We start from the raw sequence: 17168 nt of genomic DNA, 5'->3' as shown, positions 1-17168 counted from the left end.
ACTTCAACACTGTTGATGCAGATGCTGGAGGGATACAGTGGGTGGATCCAGAAGGATAAAGGGGATGAAAATGGGTGACGGAGGGCTGGAAGGAAGACATGGAAAGGAAACAAAACAAAAATAATGCCTACCTGAAACTGGAAAATTAAACATTCATACCATTGGGTTACAGACAACCTAGATGGAATGTGAGGTGCTAGTCTGTATGACAAACACACCATTTACTGTGAAGTCACTTGCCGCACCTCAGTCGGCCTTACCTGTACCAGCATATATACAAGTCCCTGCCAACATCAGATTGTCCACTCCCTTGTCACTCAAAGTGGACATTATATTTTGCCTGCCATGCTTGTTGGTCTCTCTCTGAAAACTCCTGAAAACCTTCACCAGATTCAAATTTTCACATAATTCACAACTATTAACGAGTCGCCAATGACCGGGCAGCAAACACCCATCCCATCGGTGCCAGTTGCTCGGGGACGCGCCCGGTGGGAAGGTCACAGGACGGGGGCGCGCGCGGTGGGAAGGCTGCGAAACGTTTCGCCCGCTAGGCTAGGCTAGGCCAGGCCGGGCCGGGCCGCCATGTTGAGGCTGCAGTGATCGGAGGCGGCGCTCGGCGCTCGAATCCCGGATCCCGGCTGATGAAGTCCTGAGGCAGGAGGAAAGCCGCGGACCGGCCACGATGATCCACAGTCTGTTTCTCATCAACAGCAGCGGGGATATCTTTCTGGAGAAGCATTGGAAGAGCGTGGTGAGCCGCTCCGTCTGTGACTACTTCTTGGAGGCGCAGGAGAAGGCCGGGCAGCCGGAGAATGTGGCGCCTGTGCTCGCCACCCCCCACCACTACCTGGTCAGCACCCACCGCCATGGCATCTTCTTCGTGGCCGTCATCCAGTCGGAGGTGCCGCCGCTCTTTGTCATCGAGTTCCTGCACCGAGTGGCTGAAACACTGCAGGTTTGGCACTACAGCATGTCCGGAGGGCAGCTGTGTCTTCTCCTTTTTAATACCACAATTAATGTGTTGAAACATTAAATCAAATACTTTTTAATAGCATATATGTAACATCATTGAGATGTGCTTCACTCATGATGTTTAAATAATAAACTTACTGCAGCATGATTTATTGACAAAATAAACTTAATGCATAACGTTAATCACATACACACCAGACACCAACGGAGCAACATTATGCGAAAATTTAAAAAAACTGCAATGTCTATACAAAACTTAAACTTATGCTGCTTTGTTATATACAGGACAGAACACTTAAGTTATCAGTGTTACACCTTTATATAGAACACACAGAATCTTTTGCTTATGACTTGACACTTTTTAAACAATTATGTACTCGCTCTTCAGGACTACTTTGGAGAATGCTCAGAGACATCAATTAAAGATCATGTTGTGATTGTATACGAGCTCCTAGAAGAGATGTTGGACAATGGGTTTCCATTAGCCACTGAATCCAACATTTTAAAAGAACTGATTAAACCACCAACTATTCTTCGTTCAGTTGTTAATTCTATAACAGGTAGGAACCAGTTTCTCCTTATGAAAATGTTTACATGACCTTAAATTTTATGTTTTTTCACCATTTTCAAGGGCTGGGCCAGTGTTGAGCTTGATGCTCTGTGAGGTTTACTTGTCTTTGCACTGAACTGAAGCTGTGGCCTGCAACTGACGAGCTCCTGGATCGGCTGCATTGATGACTGGCTTGGTGGCAGTACAAATTTCAGTTCTGAATGTTATTTGCTTATTTTTATTGTTTGCGTAATTTGTTCTTTTATCTGCATACTGGGTGCTTAGCTTGTGTTTTAATGGGCTCTTTGGATTTCTGATTTTGTGGCTGCTTGTAAGGAGACAAATCCTAAGGCTGTACATAGTCTACATACTTTGATAATAAATTAATTTTGAACTTCAAAGTCATAATAGCCATAAACACCAGATTCTGCAGGTGCTGGAAATCAAGAGTAATACACAAAATGCTGGAGGAGTTAGGAAGGTCAGGTAAAATCTATGGAAAGGAATAAGATGTTTTGGGCCAAGACCTTTGATCAGTTAAAAATCATTGTTTAGTTCTCCCAGTGGCCCAAATAAGCTTGCCTCATTTGGAAAGATAAGGTTGAAAGAGTACAGGGAAAATTTACAAGAATGTTGCAACTCTGGAGGACTTGAGTTATAAGGGGAGATTGAACAGGTTAGGACTGTATTCCCTAGAACGTAGAAGATTGAGAGGAGATTTGAAAGAGTTATACAAAATTAAGAGGTATAGATAGGATAAATGCAAGCAGGCTTTTCCACTGAGGTTCGGTGGGACTACAACCAGAGATCATGGGTTAAGGATGAAAGGTGAAAAGTTCAAAGGGAACATAAGGGGAGGCTTCTTCACTGAGAGGTCGTGAGAGTGTGGAACAAGCTGCTAGCATGTGGTGAATGCAAGCTCGATTTCAGTGATTAAGAGAAGTTTGGATGGTATGGATATGGATGGCTAAGGTCCCAGTACAGGTCAATGGGAGTAGGCTGGTTAAATGGTTTAGCATGGATTAGATAGGTCAAAGAGCCTGTTTCTATGCTGTACATAAATGACACAAACATTTCAATTCACCCTCCAGTTGAAACTGTATGGTTTTTTTTTAATACTTTATTTTCAAAATTTTCAAAAAAAAACAATAAAATCAACAAGAACATATCAGCTCAGACGTGTAAAAATGAAATAAGCAAAAAAAAAGAAAGAGACATAACATTACAGGGATGCCTATTGTACAAAGTGCTCAAAAATACTAAACATTAAATCTCAAATGAGGGCTGTGAGAAATCAGCTGGAGGGAGATTGTTCATCCGCCCCCGGCCTTGTCCAGGTAGGCAAGAAATGGATCCCAGATAGCCGAAAATTTTTTGATTGAATTGGTTCTCAAGAACCTAAGTTTCTCCATCTTAATGACTGAGGTCATGTCAGCCATCCATCTCCGAAAGGAAGGGGGAGAGGGTGATTTCCATTCCCTCAAGATAAGTCTTTTGGCGACAATCATCCCCAGCATCAGAGACTGTTGTATGGCTGTAGAGAAGCAAATAGTAGAATGCGAACAGCCAAAGATGGCAAGACCGGCTTCCAAGGGGAAGAATCTTCTATAGTTACGAAAATTCAGTCGCTAGGCATACATGGAGAGGTGGTAAATTAGATTAGACATTGGCTCAATGGAAGAAACCAAAGAGTGGTAGTAGAGGATTGCTTCTCAGGGTGGAGGCCTGTGACTAGTGGTGTGCCACAGGGATCAGTGCAGGGTCCATTGTTATTTGTCATCTATATCAACGATCTGGATGATAATGTGGTAAATTGGATCAGCAACTTTGCTGATGATACAAAGATTGGAGGTGTAGGTAGGAGGATTTTCAGAGCCTGCAGAGGGACTTGGACCAACTGGAAAAATGGGCTGAAAAATGGCAGATGGAGTTTAATACAGACAAGTGTGAGGTATTGCACTTTGGAAGGACAAACCAAGGTAGAACATACAGGGTAAATGGTGAGGCACTGAGGAGTGCAGTAGAACAGAGGGATCTGGGAATACAGATACAAAATTCCCTAAAAGTGGCGTCACAGGTAGATAGGGTCGTAAAGAGAGCTTTTGGTACATTGGCCTGTATTAATCGTAGTATTGAGTATAAGAGCTGGAATGTTATGATGAGGTTGTATAAGGCATTGGTGAGGCCGAATCTGGAGTATTGTGTTCAGCTTGGTCACCAAATTATAGGAAGGATATAAATGAGGTTGAAAGAGTGCAGAGAAGGTTTACAAGGATGTTGCTGGGACTTGAGAAACTCAGTTACAGAGAAAGGTTTAATAGGTTTGGACTTTATTCCCTGGAGCGTAGAATAATGAGGGGAGATTTGATAGAGGTGTATAAAATTATGATGGGTATTGACAGAGTGAATGCAAGCAGGCTTTTTCCACTGAGGCAAGGGGAGGAAAAAAAAGAGGACATGGGTTAAGGGTGAGGGGGGAAAAGTTTAAAGGGAATATTAGGGGGTGCTTCTTCACCCAGAGAGTGGTGGGAGTGTGGAATGAGCTGCCAGACGAGGTGGTAAATGCGGGTTCTTTTTTTAACATTTAAGAATAAATTGGACAGATACATGGATGGGAGGTGTATGGAGGGATATGGTCCAGTGTGCAGGTCAGTGGGACTAGGCAGAAAATGGTTCGGCACAGCCAAGAAGGGCCAAAAGGCCTGTTTCTGTGCTGTAGTTTTTCTATGGTTTCTATAGGTCTTTGAGTACCAATCAAATATTTTGGACCAAAATCCAGTCAGTAATGGGCAAAACCAAAAGGTGTGTGACAATGTGGCCTCCGTCCCTTGTCATCTATCACACATTGGCGAGACAGAAGGGTAAATCCTGTGCAATCTAAGTTTAGAGTAGTGGAGACAGTGGGCAACTTTAAATTGGATCAGTTGGTGTCTGCTGTTAACAGAGCAGGCCTGTATCATAGACAAACTCTTGTCCCAGGCAGCTTCAGATAATTCAATGCCCAACTCCTCTCTCCAGGCGTCTCCAATCTTCACAATAGATGCTACAGTGCAATCATCGAACAAACGTACAAACTTAGAAATTAGATGCTTGGAGGCAGGAGGGTTCTTTTAAATATAGGTGTCCCCCGCTTTTCGAACATTCGCTTTACGAAACCTCCCTGTTACGAAAGACCTACATTGGTACCCTGTTTTCGCTTTCAGAAGGTGTTTTCGCTGTTACGAAGAAAGGCAGCACGTGATAAAAAATCAACGCGCGTCCCGAGCAGCCACTCTCCCCGGATTCGGAACGGCATTGCTTAAACACGTGCCTGTGAGCAGCCGTTAGCAAGATGAGTTCTGAGGTATTGAAAAAGCCTAAAAGAACTCGTAAGGGTGTTACACTTAGCGTAAAACTAGACATTATTAAGCGTTTCAATGGTGGTGAACGAATCAAGGATAAAGTGAGTTTGACTTGTGGAAGCTGACGAAGATGATGTTGAAGAGGTTTTGGCATCCCATGACCAAGAACTGATAGATAAAGAGCTGATGCAATTGGAAGAGGAAAGGATAACAATGGAAACCAGCGAACTGAACATGAAGGAACCGCGTGAGATTTTCGCTGCAATGGTAAAGTACGACTTTAATTTTGAAAGGGTACGTAGGTTTAGGGGATATTTGCAGGATGGTTTGAGTCCTTACAAACAACTGTATGATAGAAAAATGTGCGAGGCTCAGCAGTCAAACAAGCCTTCCACATCAGCCACAGCAGACGACGAACCTCGATCTTCGACATTGAGCCGAGCAGTCATAGGAGAAGATGAGCTGCCTGCCCTGATTGACGATGAGATGACACCTCAGTGTCCCACCACCCCAACACCCGGGCCCTGGACAGATACTGTACCGATTCGCGGAGAATGCAGCAGTAGCCGGGAAGCACACAGCACATCTTTAAGAAAAAAGCTGAAATGAACAAGCTAATTAATTAGGTGCTGCTGACACGTAATTGTCGGCACAGATCAGTGTCGATTTCCGATTGCATCACCTCTGATCTGGGCCGACAATTACGTGTCGGTGGCACCTAATTAATTAGCATGTTTATTTCGGCTTTTTTCTTAAAGATGTGCTGTGTGCCTCCCGGCTACCGCTGTGTTCTTCGTGGCAATGTATCGGGTCGGCTGCCCGGAGGGTGGGGGCCACTGCACCACCCAACCTGTGACGACTCAGCCTAACACACCATCATCAGTTTGCTCGGCAAGCTGTCTTCCCGATTCCAGTAAGTGATACTACACTGTACATACATTATTTCTACTTTATATAGGCTGTGTATTTTTATGTGTTATTTGGTAGATTTGGCAGCCTCATAGCTTAAAGGTTACTGGAGAGCGCGTTTAGGCCAACAGCGCTTGCGTGAGATTTTCTGCCGAGAGCGCTTGCGTGAGATTTTCGCTACGGAGATCTGTGCAGGCAATTGTTGTAGCGAAGTATTTCTACTTTATGTAGGCTGTGTATTATATCATATTCCTGCTTTTACTATATGTTACTGTTATTTTAGGTTTTATGTGTTATTTGTCATGATTTGGTAGGTTATTTTCGGGTCTGCGAACACTCACAAAATTTTTCCATATAAATAAATGGTAATTGCTTCTTCGCTTTACGACATTTCGGCTTACAAACCGTTTCATAGGAACGTTCTACCTTCAGATGGCGGGGGAAACCTGTATCAAAAAATATATGCTCCTCTGGAAGGATTTCAAAATTACAAATCTTAGATTGAATGTAGTGTCTAATTTGTAAGCAACGAAAATGCGAATGAGGCAGCTCAAATTTCTCTTTCAGCAGACTAAATGTTGCAAACCGTCCCTCTATGTACAGGTCTTCAATAGAAAACAGACCCTTCTCCCTCCAAGCATGGTAGGTTCTATCTGACCATGAGGGTAGAAAGGAGTGATTGAAACAGATTGGTATTTGGACAGAGGTCTCTGGTAAATTCACAACGCTCGTAATCTGATCTAGAATTCTGACGGAATTTTTCAAAACAAAACTCAAACTTTTTGAAGTCCCATGCTTTTCTAACTTAGAGAACAGCATGGCTGGCAAGGAGGAATTGACAACCGAGTTAGGCTCCATACATAGCCACAAGGGCCCTAGGGGCTAGGTTATAAACTGCATGGTGTTTTAAAGACCAACTGTACAGAGTACAGGGCAGGTATGTTCCAGTTAGAAGGAAAGACAAAGTTGGCAAGGTCAGGGAACCTTGGATTACAAGAAACAAGGTGAGTTTAGTGAAGGAAAAGGAAACTTGAGTAAAGTTGAGGATGCTGAATCAAATGGATCCTGATGTAGGGTTCTGATGCAGAGTTTCAATACAAAACGTTTATTACACTTTTTGCCTAAACATATGCTGCTTGACCCAATTAATTCGTCTGTTGTGCTTTTTTTCCCTCCATAATCTAGTGTCTGCAGCTCTTTTTGTTGTCTTGACAATATCTTGGATTTTTTATTCTCCAAAGTTCTCAAGTAAATTGAATGATATTTCTTCTGAGTTTGATAGACTAAGCTTTTGGTCGATTTATAGAGGATATTAGAATTGGGAGTGATGGCATGATGTGGCATGATCAACAAAGGTTACCAGAGATGAAAACTTGTTCAGCTTTCCATTATACTCTTCGGAATGTAATAGAACTAGAGTATTCACAGTTCATTTGCTCATGTACTTGAAGAGATCTGTTTTGATGGGACATCAGACTAGATTCCAAAGTGCAGCATAGATTCAGTGGGTGAATTCGCCTTGCCCTTTTCTGATGTTGTAATTGTGAATGACTATAAGTTACAATGTGATGTTGTCCTCAATGTTAAGTTTAAAAGATTTAAGCAGAACGTGCTATATTGAACATTCAATGCGAATAACTACCTGCATTATATAGTTAGTAATGCCATTGAGAAAGTCACCTCTGATTACTGGTCAAAACTGGTGAAAGAGGCAGGGCAGATATTGTATATCCCTCTAGTAGTGGTCTGCAGTTGAAATCAATAAAGTAGTGCAAAGATACTTTAACTGATAAAATGTTTCCACAGTGGTATTTTAACATAAGAATTTGTAAAAGCAAGAATCATCTTAACTTTTTGATCAATTTGGATAACTTCACCGAATACATATTCCACAAATAGTGTCCATTTCTCAAGTTATAGAACTGTGCCCAATAAAATAGTAACCTTTGTAACACATGAAAAGAATTAAAGCTGTTTATGTTTAATTCTGCTAGGGAGCAGCAACATAGGAGATCAGCTTCCAACTGGTCAACTGTCTAACATCCCCTGGCGGAGAGCAGGAGTCAAGTACACAAACAATGAAGCTTATTTTGATGTTACAGAAGAAATTGATGCCATTATAGATAAATCAGGTAACAAGATTACTTAGTAACATGTTGCTTATGAAGCTGTTGGTAAAGAATTAACAAATTGAATGAAGTTGAATAAACATGCATGTATTTGAGCTTCAGCATGCTAAGTTTGTAGAAACATACCTGTTCAGTGGCTTTAGTTTTGATAGAATTTTCTTTATATCTTGTAGGATCAACAGTCTTTGCTGAAATCCAGGGTGTTATAGATGCTTGCATTAAGCTGACTGGTATGCCAGATCTTACTCTTTCCTTCATGGTAAGTAAAGTACTTGTCCTCTTTGCTCCTATCGGCTAACTTTGAGGATTTGTGTTTAAAAGATATTGAACTTTGAAATCAGCAAATGTTCAGATGCTAATGTCTGAAATGCTCATTATTGCCAACTGCAGAATCCAAGGCTACTGGATGATGTCAGCTTCCATCCATGTGTTCGTTTCAAACGATGGGAATCTGAACGAGTTCTGTCATTTATTCCTCCAGATGGAAATTTCCGTTTAATGTCTTACCACGTCAGCGCTCAAAAGTAAGATAACTTTCTAACTTTTGTGATGTATAAGATTTTTGGATAGTGTGTGCGTGTATATGCGTATATATGTGTGTGTAGGTCCAGTAAGCTGTGTCCCACCCTGAGTTCTGGTGCTGTCTCTGTGAAGTTTACATGTTCTCCCTTCGATAAGGTGAATTTGCTCCAGGTGCTCTGGTCTCTTTGAGCATCCCAAAGACACACAATATAATAAGGTAATTGTTCGCTCTGAATAATCCACATTGTGTTGAGTGATAGAATCTATGAGCAATTTATGGGTATTTTGGGAGAATAAAATTGAATTACTATAAATGGGTGCTTGATGTAAGTGTAGGTGGTGTTGGAAAGTATTAGTACATCAGGTAGTTTCTGTGAAAAGAGAAAGCAAATTAACTTCTCAGATCAATAACCAGCATGAGAATTTGACATTTTGTAATGGAAGCAATTGTGGTTGTCTAAATAAGTTTTGTCAGTACCTTATTAAAGTCAAAAAGAAAGCAGAAACTATTGAGGGTCAGTAAGGTAAAGAGACATAGGTAAATGCCACTGGGGGGTGTTGAGGGTGAGGATTAGTTCTGCCAGATGGAGAAGGGTGGTGATGGAGAGGAACTGGTTGAGTCTTTTGTCAAGAAAGAAGCAGAGAGTTGGGGAGAGAAGTTGAATAACTGACAAGTAGGCATTCCTGGGAAAAAAGTGGCAGCGAATTGAAAGTAATTGAAAATCAAAGAAATAATTTCTAAGCTTCATCAGGATTTTGCCTAGGATGGAGAATTTTAGCTGTTGGGAGAGTCCAGTTTTGGAGGATGGAACTCTGGAAATGATTACTTCTGAAGAATTGAGCAAAGTGTTGGGGTTTGGATTGACAAGCCTCTGGGATCCCGATGGACTTCATCCTCAGTTTTACAAGAAGTGGCTACAGAGATATTTGATGCATTGGTTTAATTTTCCACAATTCCCTAGATTCAGAGAACGTGCATTTAGACTGGAATATATAAATGTAATTCTTTGTTTATAAAAGGGGATTATCAGGAAGTTAAAAATTATAGGTCAGTTAGCTTCTGTCACATGGAAAATGTTGGAAAAATTAGAATAGATGGAGCAGAATACTTAAAGTACAAAGTGAATATGGTTTGTGAAACTGATAAATGAATGGGAGTTTTGCGATAACATGCTGGAGATAAAAGGAAAGTCATGGATTTGGCAAGACACATCAAAGGTTATTGCAGAGGCTAAAGCTTGAGGTGTTTGGGGTAATATGTTGGAGTGGAATAAAAATTAGTTGCCTAATCGGAAATGCAGAGTAGGCATTAATAGCTCTTGATTTGGGAAATGTAATAAGTGGTGCTATGGCTGCAACCTTTTAATTTATGCAGATATTTTGGATGGAGGCTAAAATTGCTGATGAAAAATGGGACAGAAAATTAATCATGAAGAGGACATAGAGAGGTTATATGTGTAAATTAAAGATTTTTAGTGGACAAAGATCTGGCAAAGTGAATTTGGAGGGAGAATGTAAAATGGCCCATTTGGCATGGAAGTTTTTTAAAAAAAACAGAAGTGTATTACCTAAACAGTGAAAGATTGAAGAATACTGAATTGTAAGAGGACCAGCATGTTCCAGTGCACAGTTCACAAAAAAAGCTGCTATACAACCACAGTATGTTTTTAGAAAAGCTAACAACATTTTAAATTATGAGGAAACACAAAGGAGTAAGACTAGTCTTCAGTGAGACCACGTCTTTATATAATATTGGTCTTATCTAATGAAGGACGTAAATACACTGGAAATAGTTGAGAGGTTTACCAGACCAATAGCTGCAATGTTTAGGTTTTATTTTGAGGTAAGATTTCAAGTAGGCTTGTGTCTACCTGAGCTACCTGAGGAAGGGACTTGATCGTCAGGGGTTTTGAGAGGGTCAGTGTGGATAGGGTATTTCCTCTGGCGGGACTACCTAGAACTGATTGCCCTCTTAAGACTAAACTAAGGTAGATATTTTTCAGAGGTTACTGAGTTTTTTTTTTGGAACAGTTTTAAGACCAGATTCTTGATAAGAGGGAGTGAAAAATTACAAGGGATTGGTAGCAAAGCAGACTTAGTTACTATCAGATTGGTCAGGAACTTATTAAACTAATTAGTTCATTGGAGGCCCATCCAGAAGATTAAGATGCATGCAATCTACAGTGTCTTGGCCATTTAGATTCAGAATTGGCTTGCTTGTAGAAGACAGAGTAGTGGTTGATAGACCTTAGTCTGGCTGGGGGCATGGTCTGTGACTAATGGTGTCCTGCAGGGATTTGTTCTGGGATTCTGGGACCTCTGTTGTTTGTCACATATAAATGATTTGAATGAAAATTTAAGTAAGGTGGGTTAGTAAGTTTCACAGACAGCATAAGGATTAGTCGCATTGTGGATTGTGTAGAAAATTGCTAAAGGATATAGCTCACTTTCAGATATTGGTGGAGAAGTTTAATCTGGGCAATTGTGATGTGCTGCTCTTGAGTTCCAATGTACAGGGAGAGTACACAGTTAATTGCAGGATCCTTAACAATATTAATGAATTAGAGGGTGTATGGGGTTCCAGGTACATGGCTCATTAAAAGTGGTTGCATAGGTTAATACAGTGGTATGGAAGGTGTATGACATGCTTGCCTTTACAACCATAAGATATAGGAGCAGAATTAGGATGTTTAACCCATTGAGCCTGCTTTGCCATTTCATCATGGCTGATCAGTTTCCCCCTCAGCCCCATTCTCCTGCCTGCTGTCCATAACTTTTGATGTCCTGACGTATCAACCTCTTCCCTTAAATAGACCCAGTGACTTGGCCTCTACAGCTGCCCTTGGCAACACATTCCACAGATTCACCACACTCTAGCTAAAGAAATTCCTCCTAATCTCTGTTATAAGTTGGTGTCCCTCTGTTAAACCTTAAGACAGGAGCAGAATTAGGCCATTCAGCCCATCGAGTCTGCTCTGCCATTTCATCATGCGTGATCCAGGATACACCTGCCCTCTCACCATATCCCTTGATGCCCCGTCCAGTTAGGAATCTATCAACTTCTGCTTTGAATACACCCACAGACTTGACATCCACCGCAGTCTGTGGTAGAACATTCAACAGATTCACTGCTCTTTGGCTTAAAAAAAATTCTCCTTACTGAGGTTAAGGCTGCGCCTTCTCGTCCTGGAATCCCACACCATAGAAAGCATCCTCTCCACATCCACTCAGTAGAACAGTTTTGGGCCCTTTTCTGAGGAATGCTGTGCTAACGTTGGAGAGGGTTCGGAGGAGATTTACAAAAATGACTCGCAAATGAAAGGGTTACCATATGAAAACTAATTGATGGCTATGGCCTGTATACTGGAATTCAGAAGAATGTGGTAGGGGTGGGGGAAGAATCTTAATGTAATCCAAATGTAGCCCCCCCCCCCCCGGCCAGCCTCAGGGTCGCTCAGCTCGCTGTCGTCTAGGGAAACAGCCCTCGGCCCCGCCAAACTGGGTAATTAGTTTGTGTGGATATTGTGTGATGTCCCGCACCCCGCCCAAATAACAGACGATACACTAGATGCAATTAAATGATTTACAGTTTATAGATATTACTGGAACTATATAATTAATAGAAAATAAAATATAAAAGGAAAATAAAAGGCGCCACACTTATCAAAGTTCAATCTCTTCGTGCACAAGCAGTTGGAGCTCGGGACCCTTCTTCACTCTGCGATCCCCTTGAACTACCTTGACCTGCCGCCTGGGACCAACAAGGGTAGTTGACCAGACGCTCCACACGATTCTGTCTCCGTCTCCTCTCCTCGCCGAACACCCCGGACCTCGGACTCCTGCTCGGGGTCCGACCCTGTCAGCCAACTCACAGCACCTGGTCCATCCTCTCTCCCGCCTTCTCCCCAAAAACCCGTGCATACAGTATCTTACAAATACACAGAAGGCATAACAACTATCCCAATTGGTTCGTAACATCTTCTTATCAGTAACGTGATCCAAACAAACGGCTAGTGGGAAGACTTCCTCAGCAGTTAATATAACAAAGAAGCCCTTTCAATTATAACATAACAAATAAGCCATTTTAATTAGACTACGCAGTGACGTAAAAAAAGAAACCCCTTACATATCGAATGTTGAAAGTCTTCCACAAAATTCGATAGATTACATTGAAATTCTCTCTTCCCCCTGCCCCCCACCAAGAATTATCAGAACATCTCTGACACCATCACTAACCCAATCAACCTCTGGAAATCTCCCATCCACTGCCACCCCTTTATCGTGCACTGCTTGTTTGTACCTCCGACCCACGATCCACAAACTTGACTGTCCAGTAGGTCCATTATCCCTGCCTGCCCTTGTCCCACTAAACTCGTGTCCTCCTACCTCGACTCTATTCTATCCCCAACTCTATTCTATCCCACTTGGCTCAGTCCCTTCCCACCTTCCTCCAAAACACTTCACATGCTCTCAATCTCCTCAACAACTTTCAGTTCCTTGGCCCAAATTACGTCATTTTCTTCATGGACGTCCAGTCCCTATGCACTTCTATTCCCCCATCAAGCAGACCTTATAGCTCTCCGCTTCTTTCTTGATAAAAGGCTCGACCAATTCCCGTTTACCATCACCCTCCATCTGGGGAACTGGTTCTGAATCTCAATAGTTTCTCCTTTGGCTTCTCCCATGTTCTCCAAACTCAAGGAGTAGCAATGGGTACTTGCCTGCCTTTTTGTTGGTCCATGTTCCAAGCCTTCCCTAGTAATGATCCCCAACTCTTTCTGCGCTATATTGATGACTGTATTGGTGCTGCTTCATGCACCCATACTGAGCTCGTAAATTTCACAAACTTTGCCTTCAACCGTGCCCTTAAATTCACTTGGTTTATTTCTGACATATCTCTCCTCTTTCTTGATCTCTCTGTCTCCATCTCTGGAGCCAAACTGTCTACTGATATCTTTTATAAATCTACCTCTTCCTATGCTGTCACCTGTAAAAATGCTATTCCCTTTTCTCAGTTCCTATGCCTCTGCTGAATCTGTTCCCAGAATGATGCCTTCCTTTCCAGGACATCAGTGATGTCTTCCTCCTTCAAAGAAAGGGGTTTTCCCTCCCACTACTATTGGGATCTCAATTTCCCAGACATCTGTGCTCACTCATCTTTGTGCCACCTTAACAGGGATAGAGTTCCTCTTGTCCTTACTTACCACACAATGGGATCCTACCTTCAAACACATCTTTACCTCCCTTCTCCCCCAAGTCTCTGCTTTCCACAGACTCCATGATCGCTCAGTCCATTTGACTCTTCCCCACTAATCTGCCTCCTAGCGTATATCCCTGCAAGTAACAGAAGTGCTACACCTGCCTAATCACCTTCTCTCCCACCTCCATTCAGGGCAAAAACAGTCCTTCCAAGTGAGGCAACACTTAACCCACAAATCTTTTGGGGTTGTCTACTGTATCTGGTGCCCTGATATTGGCGAGACCTCACGTAAGTTGTGTGACGCTTGGCCAAGTGGTTAGGGCATTGGACTAGCGATCTGAAGGTTGTGGGTTCGAGCCTCAGCCGAGGCAGCGTGTGTGTCCTTGAGCAAAACACTTAACCACACAATGCTCCAGTCTACCCACTGAGAATGGGTACCGGCAGAAATGCTGGGGGTTAGCCTCGTGATAGACTGGCGTCCTATCTGGCGGGGAGGGGAGTCTCATACTCTCAGTCGCTTCACTCCATGGAAACTGGCATAAGCACCGGCCTGATGGGCCACAAAGCTCGTGACAGACTTTAATCTTTAATCATGTAAATTGGGAGACTGCTTTGTTGAGCACCTCTGCTCCATCTGCAAAAAGTGGAATTTCCTAGTGACCAACCATTTTTATTCATATCTCCATTCCTATTCTGACATGTTGGTCCATGGCCACCTCTTTTGCCATGATGAGGCTACTTTCAGGTTGGATTAGCAGCACTTCATATTCCAGTTACATAGACTCCAACTTGATGGCATGAAGATTGGTATCTCTAATTTATGGTAATTTTCCCCCTCCCCCTTCCCTCTTCTTCATTTCCTCACTCTGGCCTCTTACCATTTTTCCTCACCTGCCTATAACCTCCCTCTGTGCCCTTCCTCCTTCCGTTTATACCATGGTTCACTCTCCTCTCTGATCACATTCCTTCTCCAGCCCTTTGTGTTTTCCACCCATCTTGTCCCAGCTTCTTACTTCAATACCCCTGCCTCACCTACCCAGTTTCACCTGCCACTTTCTAGCTTGTCCTCCTCCTTCCCCTTCTCCTACCTTTTTATTCTGGCATCTTCCCCCTTCTTTTCCAGTCCTGATGAATAGTCTTGGCCCAAAATGTTGGCTGTTTGAAGTTCAAAGTAAATTAATTGTCAAATACATATTTGTCACTATATGCAACTTACAGATTCATTTTCTTGCAGGCATACACAGGCTGTGATGGGTGAGTCTTGGGCTAGATGTCCTGCTCACTTAAGGAAGGTGAAGCTTCTTCCATGGCCTCTGCTTTCCAGGTGTAGTGGTCGCCGCAGAGCACTGTTTGGTGCCGTGCAGGAGGTCATTCTCATATGGCCTCTCCTACACTACTGTGCCCAAAGTAATGCCTTCACGAGTGTCCCTGTTCTCACAGAGTTTGCTATGTCATGGTGCAACCAGTGGTATAACTGGGTGGGCAGTCTGGGCTCATCAGCCCTGGTTGACAGCCAGCCCAGGAGAAGGACAACAATTCCAAACCCGGGTAGATGGGACTCATTAGCCTTGCCAGGCAGTCTGTCTAGAAGGAAACCTCCGATACTCAACCTACAGTCTTGCAGGTTGATGCAGCTCCCTGCTCTCCCTGGCAGTTGTGATTCTAGCTCTGCTGTTTGGGACCAAAAGGAAAACCAATCACCACTGCTTGGAAGAGATGCATTTTTTGTCTTTCCCACTGGGATTGATATCCAGGGGAACCTGAGCACATTGAAAACCAATTCGTGGTGTGTGCAGTTTCTAATCTTAGGCTATAGAAATGATGATGTCCATACAGTTAGTGCAGATGCCCCCTACATTACTGAGGTGTTGTGTTCCTGCAAAATTGTCCATGTCACAATTTTCCATAATGCAAGACTGTCATCAGCATATGCATCAAAAATGCCGGTTGAAAAAAGAATAGTGTGCAGATTTATTTTCTTTTTTCCATTTATGTGAGGGCAAATTTTATTCTGGTACAGTATCTCAAAGTTTTAGATAGCAATTTGTGAATTCTGTGAGGACAGTACAAAAAAGGGCTGTAACGTGTGGGTTGCCTGGCAGTTGACTTTGAAACTATATTCATCACAATTTATGTTTTCAGCTTGGTGGCAATTCCAGTGTATGTGAAGCATAATATCAGTTTCAGAGACAATGGATCGACAGGACGTTTTGATGTAACAATTGTGCCAAAACAGACTATGGGAAAGATGGTGGAGAGTGTCCTAGTGATTGTTCACATGCCCAAAGGGGTGCTGAATATGAATCTTACTGCAGCACAGGGCAATTACACATTCGATCCAGTCACCAAGGTAAGTCCTGATACGTTATTCACACTAACATTTCTCTTAGTAAGATGAAAGTATATTATCTAATGAACACCTTTTGACTTGGTTTATTACAAGGAAGCTGTGTTTTTTGTAATTCTAAGTTTTTAAAAAAATATATTGCACTGTACTGCTGCCCCAAAACACAAATTTCACAACATGTGTTAGTGATGTGTGGCGCGTGGCCAAGTGGTTAGGGCGTTGGACTAGCGATCTGAAGGTCGTGGGTTCGAGCTTCGGGCGGGGCAGCATGTGTGTGCTTGAGCAAGGCACTTAACCACACAATGCTTCTGTCTACCCAGCTGAAAATTGGGTACTGGCAAAAAATGCTGGGGGTTAACCTCGCGATAGACTGGCATCCTATCCAGGGGTGGGGGGGGGAGTCTTGTATTCTCAGTTGCTTCACGCTACAGAAACTGGCATAAGCACTGTCCTGATGGGCCACAAGGCTTGTGACAGACTTTAACGTTAGTGATAGTAAACTATAGGAAGGATGTGGAAACCATAGGAGATTTACAAGGATGTTGCCTGGATTGGGGAGCATGCCTTAGGAGAATGGGTTGAGTGAACTCAGCCTTTTTTCCTTGGAACGACGGTGGATGAGAGGTGTCCTGATAGAGGTGTATAAGATGATGAGAGGCATTGATCATGTGGATAGTCAGAGGCTTTTTCCCTGGGCGGAAATGACTAGCATTAGAGGGCACAGTTTTAAGGTGCTTGGAAGTAGGTACAGAGGAGATATCAGGGGTAAGTTTTTTTTTACGCAGAGAGTGGTGAGTGCGTAGAATGGGCTGCCTGCGACGTTGGTGGAGGCAGATACGACAAGGTCTTTTAAGAGACTCCTGGGCAGGTACATGGAGCTCAGAAAAATAGAGGGTTATGTATAACCCGAGGTAATTTCTAAGGTAAGGATATGTTCAGCACAGCTTTGTGGGCCGATCGGCCTGTATTGTGCTGTAGGTTTTCTATGTTTCTATTAAACCTGATTCTGTTTTGATGTCTCCCCCTCTCAGGTGTTACTTTGGGACATTGGAAAAATTAGCTTGCCAAAGTTACCAACTCTTAAGGGATTAATTAACCTACAGTCTGGGGCACCAAAACCCGAAGAAAATCCAACGCTCAATGTTCAGTTTCGGATCCAGCAACTTGCTGTATCAGGTAAGAAGAATGCTCATAAAAC

At 42.8% G+C, this 17168-nt stretch overlaps 1 protein-coding gene across 1 annotated transcript in view; it reads left to right on the top strand.

Annotated features, from left to right (window-relative positions):
- The first annotated feature begins 501 nt into the window (after positions 1-501).
- Positions 502-17168, top strand: part of LOC134358264 (AP-1 complex subunit mu) — a 30882-nt gene continuing 14215 nt past the window's right edge. The window contains exons 1-7 of the mRNA XM_063070280.1: positions 502-955; positions 1361-1532; positions 7767-7904; positions 8075-8160; positions 8292-8425; positions 15766-15973; positions 17002-17146. Of these exons, the coding sequence (XP_062926350.1) occupies positions 683-955; positions 1361-1532; positions 7767-7904; positions 8075-8160; positions 8292-8425; positions 15766-15973; positions 17002-17146 (1156 nt within the window). The 5' untranslated portion in view covers positions 502-682. The remainder of the gene's footprint in view (positions 956-1360; positions 1533-7766; positions 7905-8074; positions 8161-8291; positions 8426-15765; positions 15974-17001; positions 17147-17168) is intronic.

This window comes from Mobula hypostoma, chromosome 18 (genome assembly GCF_963921235.1).
Source record: "Mobula hypostoma chromosome 18, sMobHyp1.1, whole genome shotgun sequence".
Lineage (NCBI taxonomy): Eukaryota > Metazoa > Chordata > Chondrichthyes > Myliobatiformes > Myliobatidae > Mobula > Mobula hypostoma.
This window is presented reverse-complemented; position numbering and strand designations above follow the sequence as displayed.